Source organism: Phoxinus phoxinus (assembly GCF_949152265.1).
Source record: "Phoxinus phoxinus genome assembly, chromosome: 20".
In the NCBI taxonomy this organism is placed as follows: Eukaryota; Metazoa; Chordata; class Actinopteri; order Cypriniformes; family Leuciscidae; genus Phoxinus; species Phoxinus phoxinus.
The window spans coordinates 12,892,041-12,911,256 of record NC_136895.1 but is presented as its reverse complement, the minus strand read 5'-3'; the positions used below and the strand labels follow the sequence as shown (position 1 = coordinate 12,911,256).

General features: G+C 35.9%; 1 protein-coding gene across 4 annotated transcripts in view; it reads left to right on the top strand.

Annotated features, from left to right (window-relative positions):
* The first annotated feature begins 128 nt into the window (after positions 1–128).
* The window catches only part of mcoln2 (mucolipin TRP cation channel 2), a 20,103-nt gene continuing 1,015 nt past the window's right edge, over positions 129–19,216 (top strand). The window contains exons 1-14 of one of the 4 annotated variants that reach the window (XR_013795261.1): positions 129–895; positions 1,669–1,828; positions 3,772–3,945; positions 6,394–6,547; positions 6,633–6,711; positions 6,809–6,905; positions 7,518–7,617; positions 7,728–7,840; positions 7,997–8,146; positions 9,393–9,494; positions 9,671–9,793; positions 12,167–12,373; positions 13,906–14,045; positions 16,144–18,208. Coding sequence is in view for 2 of the 4 variants with exons in the window: in XM_079592412.1 (XP_079448538.1) it covers positions 729–895; positions 1,669–1,828; positions 3,772–3,945; positions 6,394–6,547; positions 6,633–6,711; positions 6,809–6,905; positions 7,518–7,617; positions 7,728–7,840; positions 7,997–8,146; positions 9,393–9,494; positions 9,671–9,793; positions 12,167–12,373; positions 13,906–14,045; positions 16,144–16,180 (1,803 nt within the window). In the remaining 2 variants the exon portion in view is untranslated. Of the gene's footprint in view, positions 896–1,668; positions 1,829–3,737; positions 3,946–6,393; positions 6,548–6,632; positions 6,712–6,808; positions 6,906–7,517; positions 7,618–7,727; positions 7,841–7,996; positions 8,147–9,392; positions 9,495–9,670; positions 9,794–12,166; positions 12,374–13,905; positions 14,046–16,143; positions 18,362–19,216 lie in introns of those variants that run through there. The other 3 variants (XR_013795262.1, XM_079592412.1, XM_079592413.1) reach the window with 3 other exon arrangements.

Here is a 19,216-nt window from a genome sequence, read left to right as displayed (position 1 = left end):
ATTGTTTTACTGTCTTTCTTCATCTCATCCATCACATACATTCATAATGAACATTCTTGGATTAAATCTCAATTTTTTTTGTGTGCTATTTGCAGGTGATTTGAGCTGTTAGGATTTCTTACATCACCCCCAGCAGAGAACAGACACGTTATACTCATTCAATGATGTTGACTCGGGCTTCATTGTTATTTAGTGCCAGTAATGTATTGGTTTGTTCTAATATTATGTTTACATGTACTTTTATGATTATGTTTTGTAACGTGCCTTGAGCACTGGCTGAAAGCACTGTATAACGTAAACATGAATTATTATCATCATCATCATCAAGTAAGTGAATTCGATGACAAATATGGCCATGTGATCTCAACAGTCAACACCCATATGAGGGCGACCCGCTCCATGTAGAATACAACTTTTTCTCGACGACTTGTGGTTTTCGTCAACTTTTGAGAAATAAGTGATATTTCTCAAAAGTTCTTTGTAAAACTGAATGCACCTCGTGACCTCAGAAATAATTTCAAGCTTGGAAACATTGGTAAAAACTAAAAAGGACATTTTTACCTTACTTTGTTCACTTAACTTATTAAAAACAGCGTATGGTCTGTTTGTGTTCTTCAATCGAACCTTTGTGACGTTTCTCAAGTCAGTGAGCAACTGAAAGAACGTTCTATTTGGTAGAATGAGCTCACTCACGCCCATCGGGAAACCTCCTCGCTTCTGATTGGTGGATGGGCGCTGTTCAATGTGTAGCAGCTGTGACGTCAAACGCGAGGTTATTTAGTAATTTAGTGATCAAAGAACGCTTGTGGCTGGGAAACACGTTTTGTCCCGAGATAACAGGTGGCATGGAAATGTCTGATAGTTACTGCCAAGGCGTCAGGGTTGACATGTCAAGGTAAGTTTGACAAAAGTTTTATTGGAATCTTAGCTAGAATTTGGCATGAGAAATAAACAACTAGGCTATAAATTCAAGTCCCATTGTTTTAATTTAGGTCTTAATAAAATACATGACACTTCAGAACTTGAATGTTCTGTGTTTTTGCAAAGAAAATATTTAAAAAATAACTTTCTTGTGTTTTACTCTTGAAGTCAGCTGCGCCATGTCAGTAACTTCACTGTCAGTGCCATTGAGCGGACGCTTGGACTTAAACCCTTGCGTTGGTAGTGTAAATGTGGTGCAACGTTTTAGCAGTTATTTATAAAGGCTCAGTTAAAATGTAAGAGGCATATTGAGCAACTCATTTCTCTCCTCTTCCGTTTTTGTTCATTGTCCCCTTCCATCTTCCTCATCCCAAACCGAACTCTGTCACATGCGTAATGTGTCACAAAGTTGATTTATCATCTGCTTGTGCTTTAAAAAAATGTTTTGCAACAAATCACACTTATCAAACTGTATGTCCATGCAATGTTATCCACACATCTGAATAAGAAGTGTATAGGCTCATTTAATTCTGAATATTATTTGTATTAACAAACTTTTGGACACATCATATATATATATAGGCCTATATATAATTTTTTTTTTTTTACTATTTAGAATAATATTGAAGTAATTAAAACTACTAAATAACACAGATTAAAGCTGCTTTTCCTTAACCATTTATTTCATACATTTAAAAAAAAAATTCTGCAGATTTATCTTCAATCAAATTGTATATTTTAATATAGCGTCTCTACATCCATGTCCACTGATCCCATGACAGAAGAGACACTGAGAGATGACCTGAGGTTTTACTTCATGAGCCCTTGTGAGAAGTACAGAACACGGCGACAGCTACCATGGAAACTAGCAGTGCAAATTTTGAAAATATTCATGATTACACTCCAGGTATTTATAGGGTTATTGCCTGCTTGCTTAAGCTAAAATGTGTAAATGTGTGTTCTTTAAAAAAACGCAAAAAAAAAAAAGGTTTGATATGCTGAAACCAACCCAATTCAAATCAAAACACATTTCTGTTTGTTTGCAAATCCCAAACAGGGGTGCATTTCCCAAAAGCAACTATGGCCGCTAGTTCCGTCGTTACCAACAATATCGGCAATAGTTGGCTTACCATGCTTTTGGGAAAAAGGCACCCCTAGCATAGCAACAATGGCTTAACCAATTGTGTAAATTAGGGCGTGGCTATATGTTTGTTCGACCAATGGAAAGCAGGGGGAGTGGTTAGAAACATTTTTGAACACAGTCACTATGTTTGCAATTGACTGTTTGCAAAGACCCGCCCCCCTTAGTTACTGTCACCAGAGAATGTCTAATAAGGGGAGAAGGTTCACTCTCGCTACACTTCCGGCTTCTGACTGGTTGCAGTTCCACTCTGATTCCATATGAGGGCGCTCACAGGACGAGTGCAGAATGAATGGAGGTCTATGGAGCTATACCCCTCAAAATCCACTTTTCTCAAGATATAATTTTTTGTCTAGTAATTTGAATGTTGTATTCGAAAGGAGATGCAAAGAAATTGCACATTGCTGGGTGTTAGATTTTTTAGAGTCACTTATTTGCTTTAAAAAGTCTTTCAAAATGTCAATGACGTCATACACATCGTACGACCAGAGATACTGCTTTACGGCTATCCTTCAGTCACTGTGGTGCTTTCGCGCTCTGCACTTTATTTTCTCTCGAGGCATCGCCAGCACAGCTGACACAGGTAAACACACGTGCTAGAAGAGTTTTTGCTTGAAGACATTCTGTTCCCGCTTCGGATGCCATGATGCCATCAAGCGGTATCTCTGGTCGTAACCAGTCCTTCACTGACCAATCAGCGTTCATTAGCATAATGCTAGCGTGTTATGGGCAACAACAACTCAACCTGTAAGAAATCGAAAGGACATAAGTACTCGTTCATTCAATTTTCGACCTATAACCCATGTTGAACTTGCCAAACCTACAATCAAATCTGAGATTCCTCAACGGCAATCGACTGAAAGGGACAAATTTAGCCGTCTAGCTCCATAGACTCCCATTCATTTTGCACTCGGGGGTGATCGCCCCCAGTGGAACTCTGGTGGAACTACAACCAAAATTCGGTACAATAGGACTTAATAGGGAGTGAACAGGCTCTCCGTAGACGGGCTCTGCTGTCACTATGTCCGACAAGCTACGCTGCTCTCACGCCACACCATGTTCTCACGCAATGAAAAATACATTGCGGAACAGAGAGGACAGACCAGGTTACTTTTTGGTTACTTTTGTAATTAAACATATTAAACAGTCTCACCTTTCAAATTTGGTCATTTTTTAAAAGAAATTTAAACAATAAATACCGTTTTGTGGCTCTTTAATGTGTCGTGACAGATCGCTGTAGACTAGAGCATCAGTTAAAGCTGCTCGTGAACCGATCATCTCTTCCTTCTAGTTAATTTATAGCATCAAATAAACATGACTGAAAATAAGAAGGAATGTTGTTTTAACCGTGGAAAGACGTCAGTACACTCCGTTTCTCAAGTTCAAATCCTCCCATGTTAATCTACTAACTCTCCTGACTGCTTTGTCGGACAAAATGGCGGATGGCAAAGTATGATTGGCCAGATCACCTGTCAATCAAGCTCCCTGCGAAGGGTCAGTTCCATTTGCTGAAGCTAGGGGTGTAGAAATTACACACTTCAGCTTTCAATGTAAACATTCTCTGAACTTTTGAGATTTGTCATTATGTGATTAAACATGGGTAGTTTTGTCTTTGTAAATGACCATTTAACGTAATTTCCTTAAAGTTCCTTACAAATCTGTAATGTTCCACCAGAATGAAAACATCTCCTCATCTGTTTATTTCAAAGCTCATACTGTTTGGACTGAATAACCAGCTTGTGGTGTCCTACAAGGAGGAGAACCTGATGGCCTTTAAGAATCTGTTTCTTAGGGGCTACAGTGGTGTGGATGAGGATGACTACAGTATTGCTGTCTACACCAAACAGAATGTATATGATAGTTTATACTATGTCATAGATCAGGTATGTATTTGCTTTTCATCCATCTGGCTGCTTTCGCCACATGTTTATTTTCCCTTCCATCGCATAGCATTAGTTATGTTAAATGCAACTTTGTTTGTTGCGCTGGTCAGTTTTTCTTTGGCTTAAAGGGATAGTGCACACAAAAATGAATGGTGAACCTCATGTTGTTCCAAACCAGTATGAGTTTCACTTCTGCTGAACATTAAAATATATTTTGAAGAATGGCGGGAAACAAACAGTTGGTGGGGAAGCATTGACTTCCATATAGTATGAAAAAAAAAGAAATGTTAAAAATGTCAATGTGTCCCATCAACTGTTTGGTTTGGAACAACTTGAGGGTGAGTAAATGATGACAGAATATAATTTTTTTGGTGAACTGTCACTTTAAAGGATAATTCCGGTATTTAACACCTTGAGTCTATATTGTAGTTTGTTTTGGATGAACAAGAGTGGTGGACAACATTTTTTGACAATGGTTCCTCTCTCGAGTTTTTGACTATAATAGAATTGGCCATGGACCCATTTAACATTGGAGTCAATGGGCATGTCCGAAAATGTCATTAAAACAGCCAATAATGTTCGTTTACAAAACTGTTAAACTCACCGAGTGGTAAGTGGTGTTCGTTGATGATTAGAAACAATATATCGTCGCAATATATGATTCCAATCCGTTTATTTTGCTATAGTGGAACTATTTTTTCAGACACTTCACAACCGTGTAACTTCCGCTCAATATTTGAATCTAAAGCGTTAGCACACTCCCGACCACTTGATGGCGATAACTGATGTTTATGTCTCGCGGGACACTCACGGTCACAGTCGAGTTCAACTTCATATTGCACTGGTCAGTGGTCACGTCTTTCAATATTTTTAAGGTTTTGTTTGTTTATTCCGCTTACTCTCCCGGAGCACAGTTGCTCTGCTCGCTAGCCTTATGAGAAACGTAAGCGAGCAAAAAGACTACATCGACCAAATGTAAACAGCCCCCTTTCCGTTTCCGGTAGCGCATTTATATTAACGAGCACTCAGTCCTTCAACAGAATTCAATGGGATTTTACAAAATGACGAATAAAACACGACAGAAACTGTATTTCGCAACACTTTTTGTTTCTGGAACATCAACTAACAACTAACATGTTGTGATTTGTATAGTCACAGAGTGTACAAAAAACAAAGTCACATGAGACACAGACATATTTTAACCGTATAAATACTGGGAACTATATTCTCTGAAGGCGAAGCACTGCTACTTGGGCGGAGTGATAACCACAGCACCTGAGACGCGCCGTGGTGAGGAGCAGAGAGTTCGTTCAGAGCGCGTCTCAGGTGCGCTGCGGTTATCACTCCGCCCTATATTCAGGGGATATAGTTCCCAGTATTTATACGGTTAAAATATGTCTGTCTCTCATGTGACTTTGTTTTTTGTACACTCTGTGACTATACAAATCACAACATGTAAATAGGAAAATGTTTGCGTTATTTTGTCACTTATTTGGATTAGTATGCTAGCTGCAACCATTTACATCCAGTCTTTGTGCTAAGCTAGGCTAGCGGTGGGTGCGTCAAACAGACTTATAGCACGCACGGAGATGAAAAAGGTATGTATGGACTTATCTAACTCTGGGAAATAAGTTGAATAGCCTAAAGTCCCAAAAAGTCGGAGTGTTCCTTTAATGACATTTTCGGACATGCCCATTGACTCTAATGTTAAATGGGTCCATGGCTAATTCTATTATAGTCAAAAACTAGAGAGAGGAACCATTGTCAAAAAAATGTTGTCCACCACTCTTGTTCATCCAAAACAAACTACAATATAGACTCAAGGTGTTAAATACCGGAATTATCCTTTAAGGTGCGTTCACGCCATGTCGGAATTACCGTAATCACGAGATTCCGACTTGTAAAAAGCATTCATGTCCGTAATGCGTAAACTCTTCTTAGAGCTCTGACTTGAACCAAGTGACCGCTGTACCACCTGACCATTGCAGAATCATTTTGGTGTTGATAGTGTTACCATAGTAATACACAGTAATGCGTGTTTTCATTTAGTAATTATGCTAATTACGACATTGTGTGAATGCAGTATTATACTGATACCTAATGGTTTGGATGAAGCATCACATGAAAGCAAATGGTTTGTCATCTTTATAAAAAAATAAGAAGAAAGAACCAGATCAGTCTACCATGATAGGAAGTGTCTGATGATGGAAAGATTAGGGTAACCCTAAATATTAAAATAGTATTTCACTGGTCATGTGATTTCAAAATGTCTGCCCCCATGAGGTACCCTCTCCATGTAAAATAAAATGGTGTTTATGAGTCTTCCCATCTCATGTAAGAAGTGCACGCAATTTTAAACATATTTATCAAAAGTGCTATTCATTTCTGTATGTGCGGCAACTATTGAGTTAAAATGACTCAAATAACATTTATCCATGTCTTCAACAGTATTCCCAGTTACGAAACCTGTCTGTAGGACCCGTTAGTTATGCTGAGGAGAATGAAAAGTTTCTGCACATGATTATCTGCAAGAAGAGCTACATGAGAGGCAGCGTGGAACCGCTCGAGGAATCCTATGATATTGACGCCCAGCTTGAAACAGGTTACACATTTGACAGAAAATGTACAAATATTGTTGCTTATAAATCATATTTTGTGCCTAAACTGCACATTCTTGTCTTTTCCAGTTTGCTTGGCTCTTGATCCAGAGTCTGCTGCAACATGGAGAATGAACAACACTTCCTTTTTTGAGTTGGAATTTTATAGGTTGGTAAACCTAAATTATATAATCGAAACATGTAAGCAATACTCTAATTTATCACGTGATGGTTTCGTTGGCTTATTGGTTTTGTTTGAAATACAGGCTTGTTGAGATTGAGATCACTTTTGCGCTCAAAGGAATCAATTTGCAAACTGTTCGTTCGCATGAGCAGCCTGACTGTTACACATTTTTTGTGAAGGTAAGGTCAAATTTGGGATCTTAAAAATGTTTTTTTTTTTTTTTTACATGGTCAGCTTTCTTTAGTGTGTAATGTTGCTGTTTGAGCATGAAAAATGTCTGCAAAGTTACGAAGCACAAAGTTAATCCATAGAGAGTTTTTCTCTACACCTCCATTGTAGTCTTGAGTTTTCTTCCAGAAACGAACACGTCACAATATTCCTCATTTAAATTATTCCCGCCTAAAACATACACCAAAATGGGACAAGGCCTCCTGATTGAGTTGGTGTGTGGAACCTTACGGTTATGGAAAAGAGGCGTGATATTTCAGAAGCCTGCTCGAAGCAGTTGACCAATCACAACACACCGTTCCAGGTGACCAATCAGAGCACACTGTGCTTTTCAGAAGGAGGGGCTTTATGATGACAGGAACTAAACCGAGCGTTACTGGCAGACTGGGAAGAGAGTTGCTGCAACAATGTCAAATATGTGGAAAAAAGTGATTTTGGAACATTCAAGGATGAAAACCTAGATCCCAGAAACACAATCAAGACTTTGTAAAAGGGCATAATAGGTCATCTTTAAAAAAATATCATCCATTTTATCTGAATAAATTCATTTTGGTTCTTTGCAGATTGTCTTTGATAACAGTTGCCATAGCGGGAAGGTGAAATTGACTCTTGATTTTGATGATGCTAGCAGCGTGTGCAAAAACTGGAAGATTTCGGGAACTGGTATGTGAAAAATCAACTACAGTGAATAGGTCAATGAATAATTGTAAGACGTTTTTAATGTTATGACATGGGCATGTGGACTTCAGATGGTTTGCTCTTGTGTTTTTCAGCTCAGAAGAGCACACACTACCTCCTGATCTTTGATGGCTTTGTTATTGTAATCTGTCTGATCTCGGCAGTGCTCTGCACACGATCTATTATACTCGCCGTGAAGTTACTCCAGGTAAACCTGCCAGTAAATCTGTATATTACTGAATACGGTCTGATACATCAACATTATAGTTATTTTTGAAGTTGTGACTCAAAGTGAACTCATGCTGTTCTGATTTGTGTGTGCCCTGTCAGTGTTTCCTTCATGTGTCACTTCCTCCCTCTGCAGCGGTTTTCTAGCTTCTGCCTTGAGAATTATCATTATAAAGTGTGTGAAGATGACCAGAGGGAGTTCTTAAACGGCTGGTACATCTTGGTGATCACCAGTGATGTCATGGCCATCATTGGATCGATACTAAAAATGGAAATACAGGCTAAGGTGCTTTTCTTTTTAAGAAAACTTTTTTTTATTGTTTTTTGCGGATGCATTTGATTACCACATAATCTGAAATGTTGCAGAGAATATTGTAGTTCCCTAAATTCAAAAATGCTGACTGTAATAGATGTTATGATTGCATCTATGGGGGAATTTATCCCCTAACCCCCAGAATCAAATTAAAAATACTTCTCTCCCCCCCCCCCTGAAGTTTTTTTTAAAATGAGGATTGTCATTACTTGCGTCAATACAGTACTTTTTTTTTTTACAACATATTATATTAAAGGCCTGTATTAAACGCTTTATAAGATATTTTATTTATTTATTTAAAATATTGTTTTGTAAAAAAAAATATAGATATTTGGAGGGGAAATTGTTTTTGGGTGAAATATTAGTATTTCCAGTCATTTATATTTTCATTTATTTATTTTAAATGGTATTATTTAATGAGATTGTTTTAATAAGGTCATTTAAATTTAGAAGGGAAATGTGCTTACTTTTCATGAAAATATTTTGATTTGAGTTTTGTTGACTGGTATAAAAAAATCCCTTTGTAAACACTTTAAAATGTTATGTTTTTATATTACGGTAGTTTTATTTTAACTTCTTTTTTGCAAGGTACATTTGCAGGGGAAATGTGCTTAATTTTCATTAAAAATCATATGGAGTTAGGTATGAAATGTTAGTATATTTATTATTTTTATTATTAATTTATTTAGGTAAAAAATTTAGTTTGGAGAGAAAATGTGCTTATTTTTCATGAAAATAAATGGATTTTTGGCCTGAAATATTAGATTTTTTTTTATTTTTTTTTTATTAGCCTATTTACTTAAAATTGTTCTTTCCCAAGTAAGTTCCCAATTTTGTTTGTGAAATAATATTATTATAAAAAAAAAAAATTGTTTATTGATTTATTTTGTACCGTAATTAAAATTTTGGGTTAGGGGGGAATTTGCTTATTTTTCATAATCAAAGTAATTTGATTTGCATTTCTTTATTAGTTGGAAACTTTAAAAAAATATATTTAAAAAAAATCATATTCCTCTAAAAACAGCACAAATGTTGCAGTTCTTGAAATTTGAGTTCTTGAGAGACACACTTAGTCTTAAGACTTTGGGTCTAGACTGTGCTGTAGGGCGATTTTAATTCATGGTAGTTAAAAAATGTTCATGTAATGTTCACTTTGTACTTGCATGGAAGCGCAAGTTTGGCCCTCATTTACGCTAATCCCGTTAATTTTTTCTTCCAGAGTCTGACCAACTATGATGTGTGCAGTATCTTCCTGGGAACATCAACTCTAATGGTCTGGGTGGGTGTCATAAGATATCTGGCATACTTCGAAAAATACAATGTAAGTCAAACTGCACAAAATCACATTAAGAACACCAATGTAAAGTAATACTAGCAAGGTTGCCAGACTACAGTATGTTTTATTGACCAAGTTGTATAACAGTGCTGATTGCTGAAGACCAATAATTGATTAAGGCCCTAAAATGTTTATTTTTTTATTTTTTTGTGATAACACAGGTGCTTATCCTCACTATGCGAGCAGCCTTACCAAAGGTCTTGCGCTTCTGCTGCTGTGCAGGAATGATCTACCTTGGCTACACCTTCTGTGGATGGATTGTTCTAGGGCCCTACCATGAGAAGGTACCAACATAAAGTCTATCAAATAAATAAATATACCCATTCTGTAATTATAAGTTTGTATTGAGATTTGCAGTCTTTCTTATGAACGGTAAATGGCAGTACATGTTGTCTTATATATTTAAAGAGCCATCTATTTTAATATATATATATATATATATATATATATATAATTATTTGATACAATAGTAGTTATAAACAGTTTTTGGATTATATTAATGTTATTTATAAAAAAAATTTAACTGTTTCCTTGGTTTGAGATTTGTAGTCTTTCTTATGAACAGTAGATGGCAGTACATCTTAACATGATTTATTAAATAGTAGGATGTTTAAATGTATACATGTTTTCTTGATTTGGAATTGTATGGCAGTTCATGCTAATTTAATATATTAATTCAAAATATTTTAAATATAATACATTACATATAATACATAAATAGTATAATAAATTAAATATAATCGTAGTTATAAATATTTTGTATTGAAATATTTACACACACACACACACACACACACACACACACACATATATATTTATATATATATACACGTGTGTGTGTGTGCGCGCATGTATATATGTGTGTGTGTATGTATATGTCACACGCACACACACACATATATGTGACATATATACATATATATGTGTGTGTATGTATCTCTCTCTCTCTCTCTCTCTCTCTCTATATATATATATATATATATATATATATATATATACATATATATATATATATATATATATATATATATGTATGTATATTAGTGTGTGTGTATGTATACTGTATGTACAGTCATGTGAAGAAGAAAAAAAGACACCCTTTTGAATTCTATGGTTTAGGTTAATACAACCTCAGATGAACATCGACACATGACATATTACATGGTGTCGTTATTTATTTAACAAAAAAAAAAAAGACAAAATGAAGAAGCCATGTATAAAAAAAAAAGCAGTTGAAATAAGTTGAAAGAATCGTTCTCTGTATGACCGTATCAGTCTCTCACATCGTTCTGGAGGAATTCTAGCCCACTATTCTGTAGAACAGCTTCATTTCATTGAGGTTTCAGTCAGGTTGAGGTCTGGACTTTGACTGGGCAACACTTGATTATTTTCTTTTTCAGCCATTCTGTTTCTAGATTTTCTGGTGTTCTTGGGATCCTGTTGCATGACCCAATATCAGCCAAGTTTTAGCTGTCGGACAGATGGCCACACATTTGACTCTGGAATACTTTGGTATAAAGAGGAGTTCATGGTCGACTCAATGACTGCAAGCTGCAAAACAAAACAGTCCTCAACCTTCCATCAGCGTGATGGACAGTTGGTATGAGTTGTTTGTGCTGAAATGCCGGTTTTGCCACTTTGGTCTCGTCTGCTCAAAGGACATTGTTCCAAGTCTTAGGTTTGCAAAGTTACATCTGAACAAAACTCAAGTCATGCTGTCGTGTTCTTTTTAGAGAGAAGAAGCTTTCAACCCTTCCAAACATGCCATACTCGTCCTGTCTTGGTCCAACTTTAACATTTAACATGTTAACTGAGGCCTGTAGAGTCTGAGATGTAGCACTTGGGTGTTTTGCAGTTTCTCTGAGCATTGCACTGTCGTCGGACCTTGGGGGTGAATTTGCTGGGACGTCCACTCCTGGGAAGACTGGCAATTGTCTTGAAAGTTTTCCACTTGTGAATAATCTTCCTTACTGTAGAATAATGGACTTCAAATTGTTTGGAAATGGCCAGATGCTCAAATAATGAAGAGCTTTTGATTAGAAGCACCTGACAGTCACTTTCCCTTTTAATTCCTGTGGAAGCAGTAAGGGTGCACTTAGTTTATCACACACTTTTCCAATTTGGCCCAGTTTTTGTTAAGTAAATAACGACAGTTTAATATGTCATGTGTTATACATCTGAGGTTGTATCTACCATATAATTCAAAGAGGATGTCTTTTCTTTTTCACATGAATGCATGTTATGTATCTTATGTGTCTTATGTATCTTATGTATGTTACTTATCTTATGCATGTTATTTAACCGAAAATGCAACTTTTAATGACTTCCGCATCAAAATTATTCAACCCCCTGAATAGAATTACATCATACATTTATTATAAATGCACTGTAGTATAAACATACTTTTAATTAATAAATTAAATGAAATTGTTTCCTTGATTTGAGATTTGTAGCATTTCATACGATCAGTAGATGGCAGTACATGTTAACTTGTATCTAAGGAGCCATCTATTAATATAAAATGATATAATATAATCGTTATAAACAGTTATGTTTACAGTACATCAAGATGTTACTATATATGCGTGCGTGTAGTAATATACATGTATATGCGTTTCATTGATGAATGGATGTCTTTCCTCCCATCTCTCCGTCAGTTTGAAGGTCTGAGTCGTGTGGCCGAGTGTCTCTTCTCTCTAGTCAATGGGGACGACATGTTTCCTACGTTTGCAGAGTTTGGGCAAAAAAACACAATAGTGTGGCTGTTCAGCCGAGCCTATCTCTACTCGTTCATCTCCCTCTTCATCTACATGGTGCTCAGTCTCTTCATCGCCCTCATCACAGATGCTTACGACACCATCAAGGTACCATCAACTTGATAAAAGGTTTTGATTGATAGATAATGGGACTAGTTTCTAGGATTTTGCATGGCTTAGTGTTTAGCTCGAATGCTCCAGCACATTGTGTGTTTGAATCAAGCTGGCAATATTTCCTAATCTCATTACCCCTCTTCATCCTATTATATCCTAGTCCCTTTACACTATCCATATATTATGCTCTCGATTAACCAAAAAAAAAAAAAAAACCAAGTGTTGGACACTTCATGCACTAGCGAAGGGGGAGGGGAATCAGACTCTGACGTCGAATGACAAAATAACCTTATAAAATTCATAACTACATAGAGGTTGAGTATGTGCATATATTGTATAGTGCATCATTTCGGACACAACTTTAGTTATAAAAAAAAAATTGAATTTAGGGGTTGAAGGAAGAGGCCTTGTTAAGTAATAAAATAGTATATCAAATTAAAAAATATATGTTAGTTGACGTAAAAATGATAACTGTTATCGTTTACTCGCATTTTCCCCACCTCATTTTATTTTTTTTCTAATGCAAAAAAGTTATTACTTTTATAATATTTATATTTAAATTATTTTATTTAAATAACGAAGAAACGGAAACAAATTTTTTTGATCCTATCTTTTCAACCCCGTTTTATTCTTTCTTATACAAAAACATCCTAGCTTCTCCATATAAGGGCAGTATATTTATTTTCTTTGGTGTTTTATTTTTTTGGTGGTGTTTTACATTGCTTTGCTTTTTGTTTTGCGTTGCTTTTTTGTTTGGTTTGGTTTTGTTTTGCGTTGCTTTTTGTTTGGTTTTGCTTTGCTTTGCTTTTTGTTTTGCTTTACTTTTTTGTTTGGTTTGGTTTTGTTTTGCGTTGCTTTTTGTTTGGTTTTGCTTTACCTTTTTGTTTGGGTTTGCTTTACCTTTTTGTTTGGTTTTGCTTTACCTTTTTGTTTGGTTTTACTTTGCTTTGCTTTTTGTTTTGCTTTACTTTTTTGTTTGGTTTGGTTTTGTTTTGCGTTGCTTTTTGTTTGGTTTTGCTTTACCTTTTTGTTTGGTTTTGCTTTGCTTTTTGTTTTTCGTTGCTTTTTGTTTGGTTTTGCTTTACTTTACTTTTTTGTTTGGTTTTGCTTTACTTTTTTGTTTGGTTTTGCTTTACCTTTTTGTTTGGTTTTGCTTTGCTTTTTGTTTTGTGTTGCTTTTTGTTTGGTTTTGCTTTACCTTTTTGTTTGGTTTTGCTTTACCTTTTTGTTTGGTTTTGCTTTGCTTTGCTTTGCTTTTTTGTTTGGTTTTTGTTTTGCTTTTATACCCCCAGAATTTGTGGTTTAGTGTTTCACCAAAGAAAAAAAATGTCACCATTTACTCATTCTGATGTTGTCCGTTTTATGTAAGTTTTTAGATGAACTTTCCTTTAATTGAATGTATTCTGTGTATATTTATCATTTGTGTTAAACGTTTTTCCGTATTGAATTACACAGTCAAATTCAACAAACAAAGCCGTGCTATACTTGTTTGTAGCGCTTCATATCAACTTCTCCATTTTGCCCAGGGTTACCAATCGACCGGCTTCCCCATGACAGAGCTCCAGCGGTTTCTGATGGGCCAGAAGGAGGGCTTCCCCCTCCAGCGGCAGGAGTGCGGCGAACTCGAGAACGTCCACCCTTCTGTTATGCTGTGTTGCTGCAAAAGGTACAGTATATAATCCCAGACATCAGCTGCAGGGCAGCAGTGTTTCCTCCAGAGCTGAGATCAGCCCACTATGGCATGAGAAATGGAATTAGTGGTGGGAGAGAAAGACGGACACACCCAGCAAAGTGCTGATTACAGAGAAATGTTCTCTGTGGGGGGAAAAAAACCGAGGAGGCTTCCCCTTGCCTTGCAGGAACGATAAACAAACGAGAGTTTAGAAACTCTCCATGCGCTTCTTTTCCTTTTTGCTCGAGCCTTTTGTCTTGTTAGTATCTAGCTGTTTTGGGTTGCAATGCAAGAACTGGAAACTGACTCCACAAGGAGCATTCATTGTTTGCTTGAGTGTCAGATGCGAAGGGATGCCGGCTATAATTTGATGCTTGATATCAGGTTAAAGCACTTATGCTGCACTGAGTGGATTTTAGCATGGACATTACAGTACATTGGGATTCAATTGGGTTTTACTATGATCTCTTTAGATTAGATCAACTGGTGTTCCTGCTCTACAAGTGGACCAGAATTATATTTCCATATCTTTTCATCTCGGAAATAGGAAAACTTGTTATCCTCAGTTGGCTATATTGCCATCTTTTATCACCCCTATTATAAATGTCATGTTTAAATAGGCCACATCTTTTTAATTTGTTATGCTCACCAAGGCATTTATATGATAAAAAAATAGAGTAAACGTCAGCATTAATCTTTTAATATAACGTGCTACACTTTTAACTCTTACACAAATATTATTACAATTTAAAATGACTTTTTTCTATTTGAATATATATTCAAATGTAATTTATTCCTGTGATTAAAGCTGAATTTTCAGCATCATTACTTCAGTCTTCAGTGTCACATGATCCTTTAGAAATCATTCTAATATGCTGATTTGCTGTTCATGAAACATTTATTATTAATGTTGAAACGGTTGTGCTGCTTAATATTTATTGTGGAAACCATGATACATATTTTTCAGAATTCTTTGATGAATAGAAAGTTAATCAAAAGAACGGCATTTTATTTGAAATGAAAATCTTTTGTACCGTCACTTTTGATCCATTTAATGTTATTCCATTAACATCCATTTAAAGTTATTTCTAAATAAAAGTATTAACAAACCAACTTTTTGAAGTCCTACAGGGACTTTACCTAAAGAATTTACCTAATTTGACATGAAACTAACCTGCAAATCTCTCTTCGAGTTTCTTGAGGAATCTTTACTTTCACTTCCTTTGGAAACTGCGACCGGACACATTTACATAAAGGTAGAAGACCAATCTTCACTGAAAAAACATGAGAACTAAAAACCGTACTTTAAGTTGGTTCAAAGATGACAGAACCCGTTTTAAAGACCGTTTCAGAGCATCTACCTGCCAATATAGGGAATAGTTTCCTCAGAGGAGGCAAAGGGGGCAGTGCCTCCTCAAAAAACTGGATGAGAAAATATTACAAATTTTTTTGAAATTTAAAGTGTACAAATCACACGTTTTTCTAAACTGTCCAACAGCGACACCAGAAAGTCTTAGTTTTAAGTTGAATGGGGTAAAGTCACGTGAGAGGAGGCAATGCCTCCATCGTGCTATGACTGGCTATGATTGGTTCACGCGATAAATCCCGCTTCTTGTTTTCGTGCGCATCCTCGAATCGGTCTGAATAAACAAGATTATGACGTTAATGGGAAGAGTAATTAAAAAGTAAGTAAACAGCTCAGCCACTTAAATACATCAACCGCTTTGTCACATCAAAATCAAACTTGACATGGCCTGAAAACATGGTGACCGAAAACATGATGACTTTTTAGTAAGCAATCAGCTTAGAAATTTAAGGAGAAATTAAAGATGGATCTTCGTGTCTGTGGCCCAGTGTTTACCGAGCATGACAGATGATCCGAAAATATTTTACTATTTTAAAAATATGAACATCAGTTCACAAATAAAACATTGTTTAAATTGTAACTGCCTTTAGTTATTATTTTGGAAATAAATTCAAAATTCTTAACGCTAATTTGAGATTGATACTTGCTTTTATTATATAGAATTTTAATTACATTTTTAATGTAAAGTTCTACTATACAAAATACTTAATTTGTGTCCTATTGCAGGATTCCCAAAGACGACTCCATCATTCTCATCAGCTGATCTGATCGCAGCGAATGATTCGACGTTGAATCTACTGAAAACTGCAATGGATTTGCAGCTTAATCAGGGAAAGATTGTGTGAACATGTTTACCGCTCCATGTACATGGTTCATGTACTGCACTGGAAGCAAGAGCTTAGTTCACATGCCAATTTCATTAGAAACCGGTAAGACCTGCATTAGCAAACGGGTAAATGCCGTAAAAAATCTGCCAAAGTGCACTACAATGCAATTAGGAGTGAAAAAAGAGGGTCAAATGGAAAGCATGGAAGATGTTTGATGCATCTTGATGTGCAATCTGTAAAATTATCCCCGTTAAATGTTGTAAACCGGAGGAAATATCTTTTTATGATATTATTTATGCGTCATCTGGATTGTCTACCCATGTTTTACATTAGAGAATCACCTCAAATTACATTTGTGTTTGTTTTTATATCAACCCGTTCTGGCATGATTCCTCAAAGGCACTTAGAACATTTGCAGCGAAATAGTTTGACGATAAAGTCTTTTAATATTGTGCATCAAATATGTGAAAGTGGGTAAGGAGTACAAAGTGCAACACTGGAGTACTAAGAATGCATTGTTCACTCATAGCTGAGGTAACTTTTTTTTGTATTTGTGGAAATAATTTTACTTTATGCTGTGAATTACATCTCATTATGCCCGTCATCCCACAATTAACAGGGAAGGCAGACAAGTTTCTACGTGACTTGCTTAGTAAGCAGTTGCTCACTGGGAGAAGGGCCTGGGGTGAGGGAATGAAGGATAATAAAATAATATTTTGTATTTGCAAACTTAAAGAGGCCCTTTATGTGTGTGCAGTTTTCTTGTTTGGGTTTCATTGTTGGCTTAGTATATTTGATATTACATCATGCTAGAATGCAACATAGAAACATGGCGACATGTTTTTTGCACAAGGTGCTTTTTGACCTCAAAAACCAATTCACAGAAGCGCTCGGTTTCTCGGATGATGGCTGCTTCTTCTTTTTATAGGAAATGAAACTCAAATGCAAACCAGACACATCTGTAATTTACCTGATCTGTCTGCCTAGATACCATGCACTGTCTTTTATTTATACATTTAATTACACTTTTTCGCAGAACATTGTTTACAATCATTTACAGTGGACTGGATGTAGTTGACTATAAACAATAGATTGTTTTTTTGATAAATGTTCATAAGCACAATACATTAGAAAAGGCATCTTTTCTTGATTAAATATTAAATGTTCAACAATTAAGTCCAGGATATTGAGTGACCGGGTAAATGGTAACCCTTTATTTTACATTGTCTTTGTTCATAGGTCAATTATGCAAAGTTACATGAAACTAACCCTAACATAATCCGATTACTTTTTTTCTTGTAACTAGTAAAGTAACACTACTTTTAAATTTACAACAAAATCTCCAGGTTACATTTTCAAACCCAAGTTGCTTTGTTTCCCATTGACTGACATCCCTCCTGTCCCCATGTTGAAAGAAATCGTGAGTAAGTGCAGAGGCGTTGTGTGTGACATGATTTAAACTAAATGTGAGCAGGCATTTACTTCTCACAAATGGAAACTTAGAATATAACACAGACATACAATAATTAAATGTTAAATAACACAAATATACTTACCCCCGGTTTCACAGACAAGGCTTAAGCCTATCCCAGACTAAAATGCATGTTCGAGCTGGTTTAACTGAAAGCAACTTGAAAGCAATTGTTTAGCCTCAAGATGCACACCAGTTTTTTTTTTTCTTCTAATGCACGTTTATAAAAGCGACTTAAATGTCCTAATTAAACTAAGATCTAATCCTGGCTTAATCTAAGTCCTGTCTGTGAAACCGGGCCTTTGTGTATTTAATCTCACTTTATTATCAAATGTCTTTGCTGCTGACCTTTTGATTATCCAATTCAACCATACCAAAAATGACTTATAAACATCACATTTGTGTTTCTTTTGTTTTTATTGCTGAAGTAAGAGTGTTAAACTGTCTTCTTCTGCAATCCAGAACGGCAGCACAGCTGAAAGGTTTGTTTGAGGTGCGCCCTCTATTGTACAGGTATGGATTTATATGTTCTTCAACCTGAGGCTTATTTGTTTTAAAAGGACCTTTACATTTGCCAAATAGAACTGTTTTTTATTAAAACAAAGCATTTTTAAAAATGTTTAATTAAAACGTTATTTTTTTAAAGTTTCCCCAACATTGATATTAGTACATTATTATATCTATATTAGTTCTTAAAGGAGAACTCCGGTGCAAAATGAACCTTTGGTCTAATTACACATTGTCACCTAGTCAACCGTTATCTGAGATTTGTTTTCATGATTATCGAATGTAAATAGTTTTATCTCTAAAAACAGTTTAGCCTATAACGCTAGTATAACGCTAGTATATGGGGCATGGAGTAATGACAAATAAAAATCGCTTGTTAATACCACTAACAAGGCTCAAAATAGCCCCACACTAACACGGTAGCATAATGAGGGTCCCTACATGCAAACCGAAGCATTGAGAACTTTGACAGTGTCCAAACAGTTTAATAAGAAGATATTTTATACATACAGTCAACTTCACGTATACAAGCAGAATCCATCTTGGAAAAACAGTCTCTATCAATCGATCTACGAACCACCGATCCAAATGCGCTGGACCATATGAGATTCTACACAGTTCAGCGCATTTGGATCGGTGGTTCGTAGATCGATTGATAGAGACTGTTTTTCCAAGATGGATTCTGCTTGTATACGTGAAGTTGACTGTATGTATAAAATATCTTCTTATTAAACTGTCTGGACACTGTCAAAGTTCTCAATGCTTCGGTTTGAAGGTAGGGACCTTCATTATGCTACCGTGTTAGTGTGGGGCTATTTTGAGCCTTGTTAGTGGTATTAACAAGCGATTTTTATTTGTCATTACTCTACGCCCCATATACTAGCGTTATACTAGCGTTATAGGCTAAACTGTTTTTAGAGATAAAACTATTTACATTCGATAATCATGAAAACAAATCTCAGATAACGGTTGACTAGGTAACAATGTGTAATTA